The 13,135-nt window shown below is 32.8% G+C and overlaps 1 protein-coding gene across 1 annotated transcript in view; it reads left to right on the top strand.

Annotated features, from left to right (window-relative positions):
* Nucleotides 1-13,135, top strand: part of LOC115879645 (cryptochrome-1) — a 121,967-nt gene that overhangs the window by 77,782 nt on the left and 31,050 nt on the right. The window contains exons 6-9 of the mRNA XM_030896543.1: nucleotides 3,949-4,107; nucleotides 4,306-4,446; nucleotides 4,830-4,981; nucleotides 11,275-11,443. Coding sequence (XP_030752403.1) covers nucleotides 3,949-4,107; nucleotides 4,306-4,446; nucleotides 4,830-4,981; nucleotides 11,275-11,443 — 621 coding nt within the window. The remainder of the gene's footprint in view (nucleotides 1-3,948; nucleotides 4,108-4,305; nucleotides 4,447-4,829; nucleotides 4,982-11,274; nucleotides 11,444-13,135) is intronic.

Below are 13,135 nucleotides of genomic sequence, written 5' to 3'. Positions count from 1 at the left end.
ACGCCGTAAATGAATTATATTTGAATTGAAAATCGAATTTGATCTTGAAAACACTGGTCTAATGTTTGCTATTGCTATATTTACTAATGACATCGAAATTAATTTATTTAGAGGTCATTGATATTTTGCTATAAACTAGCTAAATATTTTTGAATATTATTTTACATTTTTTGTTCTTTGACATTGTAAACATTTATAAATGTTTATTTTAACAATAAGACTGACAATATTATTTATATAATGTTTTGTATTATCTTTTGTTTGTTTGTTTGTGTACCTTGTTTTTTTTTCTACTTTGTTTGTTAGTTTACCTTTGTCTACAAATTGAAAAATTTTTTGACAATAAAGGCATTTATTATTATTATTATTATTATTATGTATGGAAAAAAATTCTCTACAGAGACAGCGCCGCGCCGCGCCGCGCCGGTTCTTATACATTGGTTATACAGGGTGTCCCGTAAATGAGTGCAAATATTTTAACTGGTAGTATAGTTCAACCCCAGAAACACGCCTATGAGTTTTTTTGCAAAAAAAAATGTTGAAAATTTTATATTTTTCTTGACATTTTCCAGAAAATTTCGAAAAACTTTTCAGTGCCACTGTTCACTCTCCGGAAATTCGTTTACCGCGCATAGAGAGAATCTCGGAGAGAATGCAATGTTGCCACTTCCTACCATACCCACATTCTAAATGTTTATAAATTCACAGTAATTTTAATGAGCTACAACATAGTAGTAATCATAATCATAATTTTTGTCTTAAGCATAAGCACAGTCACAATCACAAATTTTAATATGCGTTTATACAACATAGTCGCATTCATAACTTGGAATGTAAATATAGCTGATAAAGTAACCTAATTTTCTTATTTTTCTATTTCATAATCATTTTTTTTTTAATTTTATTACTCAGGTTTTTTAAACACGAAAATTATCATAAGTATTAAACATAAAAATGAAAAAAAAATAATGCCCCCTAAATGGTTTTTGTCGTAATCATAATCAAGAAAGTTAAAATTTACGAACTTCAAGGTTATTAAATTAAGCTTATGATTACGACTGCGATGTATAAACGGTCGTATCTAAAATAATGGTTTTAACTTTTATAATTGTGACTAAAATTGTGATTATAATTACGAATATGTTGTATAAACCCGCAATAAGTTTCTATAGAAAAATACGAAAACTAAATTTATTCATATTAGTGGAGATTGCTAATACTAATTTTAGGAAAATGCGCAATATTTTAAATACTTTTTACAGTTGAGTAGGCTGAAAAAATAAATTATAAGAGCTTCTTTTTTTTGCCATATTATGATTTTTTTTCAATCGTTTCAATCAACAATTATAATCTTTAAATATTAAGTTAGAGCTTACCCTTTTGATGAAAATTCATCAGTATTTTTATACAACATATACCATTACACATACACCCCAAATATCTAATAATCTGAACATCACAAATCTATCACTTCTTGCAAAATAATATTTAAAATGTTTCACATAATAATTAAACACTAAACTCACAAATACAACAAAAAGTGTTAACAAAATTTGCTTTAATAACTACTTAAAACCTCTACTGAACTCTCCCACAAAAGAAAATTAATGATTTTACACCAAAAGTGCCAAAACTTTAAGCGATACACGTACAGCATACGTTGATTTTGGTTTGTTTACATTCTTTAAATGATTTTGGGAACCCCCGAGAAATCGTAAATACCGTTAAGATCACTAGGGCCCTCTACCGCTCCCGTCTAATACGACTTGCCTTGCACGCCACAGTGCCGATTGTCCGTTCACAAAAAACGCTTAATCCGTTATTCTATAGATGTCGCTGGTTTATTGATTTGAGTTTAATTTTGGTTAATAAATAAGATGATCAGCACAATCGACTATCAGAAATCGTTCTAATCTCTATGGTTCTAATAGTATCGAGCTTTTAAAACTCCAGCAAGTTATCCATATAGTTATTTTGGGAACCCCCGAGAAATCGTAAATACTGTTAAGCGCACTAGGGCCCTCTACCACTCCCGTCTAATACGACTTGTCTTGCACGCCACAGTGCCGATTGTCCGTTCACAAAAAAAACTTAATCCGTTATTCTATAGATGTCGCTGGTTTATCGATTTGAGTTTAATTTTGGTTAATAAATAAGATGATCAGCACGTTCGACTATCAGAAATCGTTCTAATAGTATCGAGCTTTTAAAACTCCAGAAAGTTATCGGAGATTGTGTTTAAAATGTTCGTTATTGCATATTTTTGTGTCGGTAATCGGTATTGGTAAATCGCGATGGCCTATTATACAAATCCGGAGAAGGTGAATATGCTTCTAAACTCTACCTAAAGTGTGAATTTTGCATACTTCCTCCTGGCAGGTGAAGGGGCTGCTGAAGCTAAGATGCTTTATTCCGAAGAGTATTCGAATAGACAGATCACGAATGCTCGAACCTTTGTGAGTGTATAGAAAATAAAAGAATTTCGGACTTCCATTGTCTTTATTTATTTTGATTAACCCAACATTTCGGTCAGAAGGATCACTTAACCGTTATCAAGTGTAAATTCTGTGAGCTGTGAGTATGGTTCAGCATTTGAGGGATTTTGGAAGTTTGGATCCTCAGGTGGCTTCAAAGTTCAAGTGTTGTTAAGAATTCTAGTGAAGTTTAGTGTAGTATTAAGGGCAGTTTTAGGACTGGTAAAATGAAAAAAAAATAAAGCTTTGCAATTATATCGATCTTCTATCGGGATATCCTTTTTTAATGTTTGGTAAGTTTTTTTTCTTTTAATTTAATTTGGGAAATGTGGGAAGTATGGCTACTGGCGAGCATCCACTTAGTGTTATGGAATTTTGCAAGTAGTTTTTAAGACTTTCTAGTCGCGGCAACGGCGGGCGGCGAACAAGGCGAGATCCGGGAAATGGCCGATAACCCCGGGCGGCTCTCAAAATGTCGCAATATATTTCTAAAACTTTCAAAGTTAAATAACTCGGTTATTTTCAATTTATTTTAAAAATGGTAAAGTGAAAATATGTTTCTTTTGACCAGATCTATCACCCCTTAAAATATTTGCACTCATTTCTTGGACACCCTGTATAATAAAAAATGTCGTTTATCTCGAAATAATGATATTGGCACTTAAAACTTTATTTACTTCCAATATTCAAATGCGAAATAAATTGAAAAAAAATAGAACTTTATATTTTTTTAACAAAAAGGGTTTTTGGTATAACGTTTTTCAAATTGGTGTGTTCCTACCAGGATATTTATTCATATAAGATAACGAAAAAATCCCAATATTATCGACATTTACCTTAAATTAATTTAAAAAAAACTACCGTATTAAAGTCAATTAAGTCATTTTTGTCTCTCTATGTTTTTTTCGACATTGAGCAGTTAACTAGGTAAAAATAATTTTCAGGATTAGTAATCCTATTTAAACTAAACATTAAACTATTTTTTGTACAAATTACTAAAGTAGAGAGGTAGAAATGTATAGTATTTTTTTATTAATTCTATAAAAATTAATAACATTGCAGGAAATCGCCAAATCGACAAATTTGATATGAATAGTCCCTTTATTACTAAAAGAAAAGCAATCACCTCATTATATGGCCTTATTTTGTATAGTATGTGAGATATATGTTTCAAAACTGATTTTTATCTGCTAATTATCAACATTGCTAATGAGATTTATTACCTCCAGTTGATGAGACGTCACAATATTTTTACGGCATTGGCAGGGGCCTTGTATACAGCGCAGCGGTACCGGTATAATGTTACACAGATTTCTTGAAGTAATACTAAATAGGGTTTTCAATAGTTTATCTACGGTATTTTAATAATGTGTAATATTTTCGCATTAAAATCTAACATATAATCCATATTGTATTCTAGTGAATTATAACAACATTATAGTCTGACAAATTTTTATATTATGTATCATTTTAGGCATATCCCCCACTATCATTACATGGACAATTACTATGGAGGGAATTTTTTTATTGTGCTGCAACAAAAAATCCAAATTTTGATAAAATGTTGGGTAATCCAATCTGCGTGCAGATACCTTGGGACAAAAATGCAGAGGCACTTGCCAAATGGGCAAATGTAAGTGTTGAGTGTAGTACATTATAAAATTCCAAAAAATTATGAATAAGAGTGCCTTAGCTTTGATAGTTAAAAAAAATGTAATGCAATTTCCTTTAACGATTCTTTATCTTTCATCATGTAAAACATACTTAATCATACTATTTTATTTCACTATAATGATTTTTTAGTAAAATTATATTTATATTACTTATATAGGGTCAAACTGGTTTTCCCTGGATTGATGCTATCATGGTTCAACTTAGACAGGAAGGATGGATTCATCATCTTGCTAGACATGCTGTAGCATGTTTTTTAACAAGAGGAGATTTGTGGATCTCTTGGGAAGAAGGAATGAAAGTAATAATTCATCAATATTTAGTGAATATAGAATACTGCAATAGTAATTAATTATGTATTGCCATTAGAAAAAAAATATTGTGATTAGCAACAAAATATATAAACATATAGTTCTTTTTATGCTAAAATTAAAAAAAAATAAAATCTACTGACCCAAATTTCTTATTAGTTCTTAACTTAAAGTTATCTAATTAAAAAACACTTGACTATTCAACGGATTTATCTTCATCTGTAGGAACAAATGTAATACATAATAAAGAAGTTAATGGAAGTCAAAGTACAAAATCAGTGAAAAAATTATCTTCGTGTAATTTTACATTATAAAAAGAACATTAAACATAAAACACCACTCTCTAAAACAGATTTTATTATTTATTAAATAGGTATTTGAAGAATTGTTGTTGGATGCCGATTGGTCTGTTAATGCGGGAATGTGGATGTGGTTATCCTGCTCAAGTTTTTTCCAGCAGTTTTTTCATTGTTACTGCCCAGTAAAATTTGGAAGGAAAGCTGATCCGAATGGAGATTACATAAGGTATGTAAATTATGACATCTTATTTCAGAAGTCTGGCGTCCTCTGCGTCGCGTCGTTGAAAAAAAAAATCGAGAAATGTTTGCTTAGGAATACCTATGCGTATTATATAGATATACAAGATAAGTTTTAAAAGTGCAAATATTTTAGGAACATGTCTACAGGGTCCGGCAATAGTGCGTCGGGCATCTGTAACTCATAGAATAAAATACTTTAGAATTTTGTTTTAGTGCAAACCTAAAGTATGTACCATGATGTATTTCAGGAAAATATTTTAACCTCTATAGGGTGGCTCAAAAAAGTGTGAGTGGATCTGGATGATTTTTTTAAAATGGTATATGTATATTATTATATTATTGCATTTTTGGATTCCTTTCAGATCACTTTACATACACCTAAGATATAAATAAATATATTTCGATAGTTTCAGAGATATTATAAAATAAATCAAAAATATATATTTTTCAGCCCTTCTTAAAAAAATTATTAAAAATACAAGAACTGTTCTGAAATCAAAACTATATTAGGTATTTACTTTAGATGGTCTATTCTTACTTTGCTATAAATATGGTAATCGTAAATCCTACAGGATGTTCAATATTCTACCCCAAACTATCTAAAATATAAAATAATTTTTCTTTGTTTTTTAAATGGAACACCCTGTAGATTATTATTTTATTAGATGGAGAGTTAAAAAATGAACATTTTTTGTATTTAGAGTATTTCAAAATTCTTAACGGTTTCGCAGATACACGCAGTATTATTTCATATGGCGCTTTCAATGGTAAATACGAGAGAAAAATCATTGGGTGTGGCTTTGATAAAAATTTACTGTGGAAAATGCCATATGAAATATAAAACCGCAAATATCTGCGAAACCGTTAAAAATTTTGAAATACTGTAAATACAAAAAAAATGTTTATTTTTTAATTCTCCGTCTACTGAAAAAATAATATACAGGGCGTTCCATTTAAAAAAACGAAGAAAATTTATTTTATATTTTACAAAGTTTAGCGTAGAATTTTGAACATCCTGTATGATTTACGATTTTTTATAGCAAAGTAATTATAGACCATCTAAAGTAAATACCTAATATAGTTTTGATTTCAGAACAGTTCTTGTATTTTTAATAATTTTTTTAAGAAGGGCAGAAAAATATATATTTTTGATTTATTTTTTAATATCTCTGAAACTATCGAAATGTATTTATTCATATCTTAGGGTTATGTAAAGTGATCGGAAAGAAAGCCAAAAATGCAATAATATACAGGGTGTTCCATTTAAAAAAAATCATCCAAGTCCACTCATACTTTTTTGAGCCACCCTATAGAAGGTAAAATATTTTCCTGAAATACATCCTGGTACATACTTTAGGTTTGCACTTAAACAAAATTCTCAAGTTTTTTATTCTAGGAGTTACAGATGCCCGACGCACTATTGCCGGACCCTGTATAAGTTTCTTTTTATCGACAAAAATATTTTGAGAAAAAATGTTGATTTTTTTTAGTTAGAAAACATAATTTCTTGATAATATTACAACTACTTTTTTACGTGTTATTTAAATGGAAAAAAAAATGAGCTAAAAATCCTGCCTTCCGGGGATATTTTTTCTCGGTTATTACGAGGCTGGGCTGAGAAATAATCGGCCTCGGCAAGAGTTGGCGGCGCTAGGAACAAATGCAATTGTTTTTCGTAAAAACTATCTTTCAAGTGACTTGAGCTGCGTCACTTAGTTTGTACTTGACAGTGATTGAAGGCGAACAGATTTTGCATTTTTACAAAAATGAACAAAATCGAATATCGCGCAGTGATTAGATTTTTGTTTTTAAAAAAGAAAACGAACGATGAGATCAAAATCGCACTGGATGATGTGTATGGGGACTCTGCACCTTCGTTATCAACAATAAAATATTGGACTGCCGAATTTAAACGCGGTCGTACGATAATTTTTGATGATGAGCGTCCAGGCCGTCCAAGAGAGGTCACCACATCACAAGTGGTCGATAAAATCCATGGTATGGTAATTGACGATCGACGGGTAAGAGTGTGCGAGATTGCTGAGGCTGTGAGCATGTCACGTGAACGAGTGGAGAATATATTGCACGATTATTTGGGAATGAGGAAGCTCGCTGCCACATGGGTGCCGCATTTGCTCAATGCCGACAACAAGCGAAACCGTGTGACAACTTCAAAGGAGTGTTTGGCAATGTTTAACCACTATAAGAAGGACTTTTTGCGCCGTTTTGTAATCGTGGGCGAAACTTGGATCCATCACAATACGCCAGAGACGAAGGAACAGTCAAAGCAGTGGGTTTCTCAGGGCGAGTCAAAGCCAAAGAAAGCCAAGGTGGGTCTGTCTGCCAACAAGGTCATAGCCACAGTTTTTTGGGATGCGCACGGTATTATTCATATCGATTACCTTGAAAAGGGCAAAACGATCACCGGCGAATATTATTCAAAGCTGTTGGACCGATTTGACGCCAATTTGAAGCAAAAACGACCGCATTTAGCGAAGAAGAAAGTGCTCTTCCACCAGGACAACGCACCGGCGCACAGTGTGAAATTTTGACGTTCTAGCTGGAATTAATTCGATTTAGCAACTTTATCTCAGGTCCTCAGTTATTGTAAAATTTATTCAAGGAATGTCCATTCATCAATAAAAAAACATATGTTTATTTTTAAAATCAAGCGTATCATTTAAAAATGCTCATTGCTTTATGTTTCGGACAAAACGATAAACTCATCTAAAATATCTAGCCCATTTAGTTAAATTTTGCAGGCGTTTTAGTGAGAAGTGTTTACTTTTACGGAATAACTACATTGATATTATTTTTACATTAGGCCTACGTGGTAAGCTATCATTTTTTAAAAATATTTCTGCTATATAGTTTGACTGAAAAGAAATGTTAAAGAACTACCTGCAGTTACCTAGAAAAATTGTAATTTAGCTACTTTAAATATGTTTTTGTTACATAATACCACATAATACCACGATAACTTTGTCATTTCTTGAAAGCCCACTTATTATAGCATAAGACATAAAAAAAATTAGCTGCGTTTAGGTGCGCTTTAGCTAAACATATATATTTTTTAAGATGGCTGCGCGCTTCACTCGTCAGGATGTATATGAGGTTTGGACTTCTAACACTCCAAAGAAGCGGCGAAGCGCTGTGATGAATTTTATATTGGAACGCTTTGATTCTAGTAATCTTTCAAGAGCTATCAAAGAAAATATAAGAGTTTCGGCCAGGTCGTTTTGTCAGAAAATCGAGAACAAATGGAAAAAGGCAAATAGGCATAAACATATCTTCTTATCTAAAAATTCTGATTGGTTAAGGGGAGATTTTCGATTATCTGTAATAGCAAGAAACGCTTTGGGTGATGCAAATATTTGCAAAGGTAAACGTGGAAGGCCAGAATTAACATTTGAGGAGTGTGGTCCAAGAGCGCAAAAAAACAAAGTTAGAAATTTGGTAAATTCTACGAGTGAAAAACAGTTAGTGACGGCTACTGAAATGAAACTTCGCAAAGAAGGAAAACGAAATTTAGCTGTATGTGTGAGAGAAATTGCTTCCTCCTCAAGGGAGAGTACCTCCTTCAAAAAAGCTATTACAGCCCAAAATCAAAAGCCACAAAGATTAACACCAGATGAAACCCTTGCTATGATGGTTGATGCACAACTATCAACAAATCAATACAATATTATTAGAAACCAAATTAAGCCTTTCAATAAAAGTTTGTATCCACCTTACTATAAAGTTAAGTTAGCCAAACAATTGTGCTATCCATCGGATATTACTGTAACGGAAGTTTCTGCAGAGATAAAACTTCAATCACTCATTAATCATACAATTCTTAGGCTATATGATGCTCAAAAAGACGTATTTCAAGCATTCTCTTTTTCGCCAGAAAACAAAAATCCAGTTATGGTCGTGAAGTGGGGTTGTGATGGAGCGGATCAACACAAATATCGTCAAAAATTTGTTCAGGAAGGTGCTTCAGATGAAAGCATGTTTAGTATCTCAATGGTACCTCTTCAGTTATATGTTGACAATGGAACATCAATATCAGTCCTTTGGAAAAACCCCGCCCCATCTTCAACAAGGTATTGTCGACCGATTAATTTTTTTTTTGGTAAAGAAACTCCGGAAGTTACTAGAAGCGAAGTTAGAAAAATTGAGGAACAGATTGAAAAACTTTTGCCCATAGAAATTAACGTCAACAACTTAGTCATAAATATAACAACAAAAATGGTTTTAAGTATGATTGACGGTAAAGTGTGCAACTCCCTATCATCTACTACATCCACTTCAACCTGTTATTTGTGCAAAGCTAAGCCCAGAGATATGAACTCTCCAAACATTATTTTAGAAAAACATGTTGACAAGAACTTTTTATCTTTTGGCCTATCACCATTACATTCCTGGATAAGGTGTTTTGAGTGTCTTATTCATATCTGTTATAAACTAGACATAAAATCCTGGCAGGCTAGAGGCGAAGAAAACAAAAGACTAGTTCAAGAAAGAAAAAAACATATACAAGAAAGGTTCAGAATGGAATTAGGTCTGCTAATAGATATGCCGAAACAACAAGCTGGAAATACAAATGATGGCAATACAGCCAGAAAATTTTTCAGAAATGCAGATATTTCGGCACAAATAACCCAAATCAATTTGGAATTAATTGTTAAGTTTCGCGTTATTTTGGGAACTATTAACTGTGGCTACGAGATAGATTTAAATAAATTTGAGAAATACCTCAGTGAAACCAGAGATTTATATTTAAAACTCCTGGTATCCCATGCCTGTGAGCGTCCATAAATTGTTGTGCCATGGGACAGAAATTGTTTCATCTTTTATGTTGCCTATTGGGCAATTTTCAGAAGAAGCTCAGGAGGCGCGGAATAAGGATAACAGAAAATATCGTGAGTTGTTTACCAGAAAATCTTCTAGGATAGCTACAAATGAAGATCTTATGCATAGACTTTTAATTACCTCCGATCCTTTCATTGCCAGTTTGCGTTCTTCTCCAAAAACCAACCATCAACAACTTTTACCAGAAGTATTAGGTATGCTAAAATCGGTGGATATTTCTAGGCAAACGAACTATGAATCCAGTAGCATTAGTGATAGTGAATAACAATATTCTGAACACTATTAACTGTAAATAGGAATAGAATAAGCATTTATTTTCAGATTAGTTTGACCATTTTTGTATTCATTTTGGTATTTGTGTACAGGAAATGGTGTGTGTTTGTGTGTATGTTATGTGCGCTGTGCACCATTTCACAAATTTTATAGTGTATTTTGCTTGTACAAATAGTACTTTCTTATTTGCCTTTCTTATAGGTTATGTATTTTGGTTCGGCAACGCCACATTTTGTAGAATTTTAGACACTCCGTATATTAAACTCCGTAGTTAGTTACCTCAAAACTATTATCTAATCAACAAATTTTTTTATTAAAAATAACATTTTATGAATCACTGATAATATAGTAAAAAAGTTTCCCATATGTGCCAAACATTATGAGAGACCCTGTATATACCCTACTACGACTATTTGGGTGCATGCTCTACCATGCCTTGATAAAATTTCTTATATAAAAACGAAAAAGACTAATATTTCATTAAAAGAGTCGCAGAAATATTTTATTCCAGCTAAACCCCGTAAATTTCACACTGTGCGGCGCATAAATGTGCAGTCGCAATGGCAAAACTGTATGAATTGTATTACGAATTCGTTCCTCATCCGCCATACTCCCCAGATTTGGCGCCCAGCGACTATTATCTGTTTCCAGACTTGAAAAAACGGCTCGGTGGTAAGAGATTTGAGTCGAATGGGGAGGTATCGCTGCGACAGAGGCCTATTTTAAGGACTTCGAAAAATCGTATTATTCGAAGGGCATCGAAAAATTGGAGAATCGTTGGACAAAGTGTATAGAGCTTAACGGGGACTTTTTTTGGCTCACCTTAATGACAACCTAGGTAGTAGATTAAATTTACAAAAAAGAAAACCTAGAAAATATCCAGTGGTTCTCAAAATTTAAGCAAAAAAAAATTTTTTTTTCAAACCTTCAAAGTAAAATAACTCGGTTACTTTGGATTCATTTGAAAAAAGAGAAAATATATTTCTTTTCTTGAGATCTACTAGCTGAAAATATTTGCATGTATTTAAGACTCATCCTGTATAAAAAAGCTTTAAGACTTCTTTTTTAGAAAAAAATGTAATAGTGTTTAAATTTTCATCACAACGCGTTTCTTTGTAACATATAACTAATAATAGCTCTACTTTACAGACACTATTTGCCAGTCTTAAAAAACATCCCGACACACTACATCCATGAACCTTGGATGGCTCCAGAATCTGTTCAAAGAAGTACTAAATGTATAATAGGAAAAGATTATCCTCTACCAATGGTTAACCATACATCCGTTAGTAGAATCAATATTCAACGCATGAAACAAGTAAGTTATACATGAAAGGAAATTAGTAGGGTCAATTGGTGTAAAAACGAGACATTTTTCAAAAATTTTAGTTTTTTTCTAGTTACAAACATTTAAATACAAAAGTATTTCTTAAATATAAGGCATTTGGTGGTAACGATACTGTAAAGGTGGGTATACACATGTGAGCCGAGCGGTTCGCGAACCGCTTGTAAACCTATAATTCGCAAATGTGTACGTTGTTTTGAGCAACGAACGAACGGCTCGCATACCGTTCGCGGCGATCCGCCTCCTGTCGGTTTTTTTGACGGACACAAAGGGATTCGTGGCTCTCGGTGGACAGGCTCGTGTGTTGTTCGTTGTTTGTATCGAACCTCCAGACAATCCAGACTCACTGTTTTCAATTTTTAGTTTTTGTTTACTGGTTGGAAGAGGTATAGAGGTTTATTTAAATATGGACTGGTCCGAGGAAATCATTTTAGATTTAATTGATCTCTATAGAAAAAAAGCTTTATTATGGGATCCAAAACATAAAGAACATTATAAAACACATTTAAAGGAAGGCGCTTGGAGGGAAATAGGTGTCGAACTGAAAAAAAATGTAGACCAATGTAAGAAGCAAATTATTTCTTTATTAGCATCCTACAACCAACGTCGCTGCTTCCTTTTCTTGCCTAAACTAGCCATCATTAAAAATGCACCACTCATCAACAACAGAACATAATTCTCTTCTCGCGAAGACATAATTAAACGCGTACTCGCGTCGTCGCGTCGCATCGCAAAAATTACTGCATGTTTTCGGTTGGTTTGCGGCGTTCGCGCTTTTCCCTTGGATCGTTGAAGGTTCGTACAAACACAATTTGCTAACGAGCAGATCACGAGTGGTTTGCGAACCGCTCGGCTTGCATGTGTATACCCACCTTGTGTACCTACACATACCCACCTGTGTATACCTACCCAAAAGTAAAAGTATACCAAAAAAAAACCGAAAAAAGTCAGCATGGAGAAAAGTGTGTCTAATATTTAACCCATAAACAGTCTAAAAATGAGACATGCTGGGTTGACATGAGACAGTCACAAGACGCACGTTTAAAGATCCTGCCATCGTTTATATTAACTGATAAAGTAAATATGAGAGTAGAAAGATAGAAATTATACATAGAAATTTATCTTTTTTATTAGTAGATCTCAAATATAAAAAATCTAAATTAATGAAGAACACCTAGCAATAATTCAAATCAAAATACAGTAAAATTACACTACCGCAAAACATTTATAAACTGAAAGTGTAAAACAATAATTATATTAAATTAAAAATGAAAAGAAATAATATAGTTAATACATTAAAATATTAATCGTGTCATTTAAAGAGTGAAAAAAAAACGGATATACCAATTAACAAACTAAATATTTCTCAAAATGGCTATTTCCTGTTTACGATAGTTTCTATCTAAGATAAATTTTACGCGTCTTTCGATAGCGTAGATTTCTGCCTGAAGGATGCTGGGGTGTCCATTGACATTTAACCCGAGAAGGGAGCTCCTTCTCGAGAGATCACTCGTCACTCTCGAGGACTCTCGACGCATGACACATATCAGTCAATTGTAAAAGAACAGTTTAAGACCATTTCCAAAACTCTTCAATTTTTTCCACCCCACATGGAAAAAGAAATTGTAATAAACCCCAGAAATGTAGAAATTAATGCTGAATTTT

This window comes from Sitophilus oryzae, unplaced genomic scaffold, assembly GCF_002938485.1.
Source record: "Sitophilus oryzae breed Bouriz unplaced genomic scaffold, Soryzae_2.0 scaffold_1582_pilon_pilon, whole genome shotgun sequence".
In the NCBI taxonomy this organism is placed as follows: Eukaryota; Metazoa; Arthropoda; class Insecta; order Coleoptera; family Curculionidae; genus Sitophilus; species Sitophilus oryzae.
The sequence above is the reverse complement of the archived record's forward strand: the minus strand, read 5'-3'. Positions and strand labels throughout refer to the sequence as shown.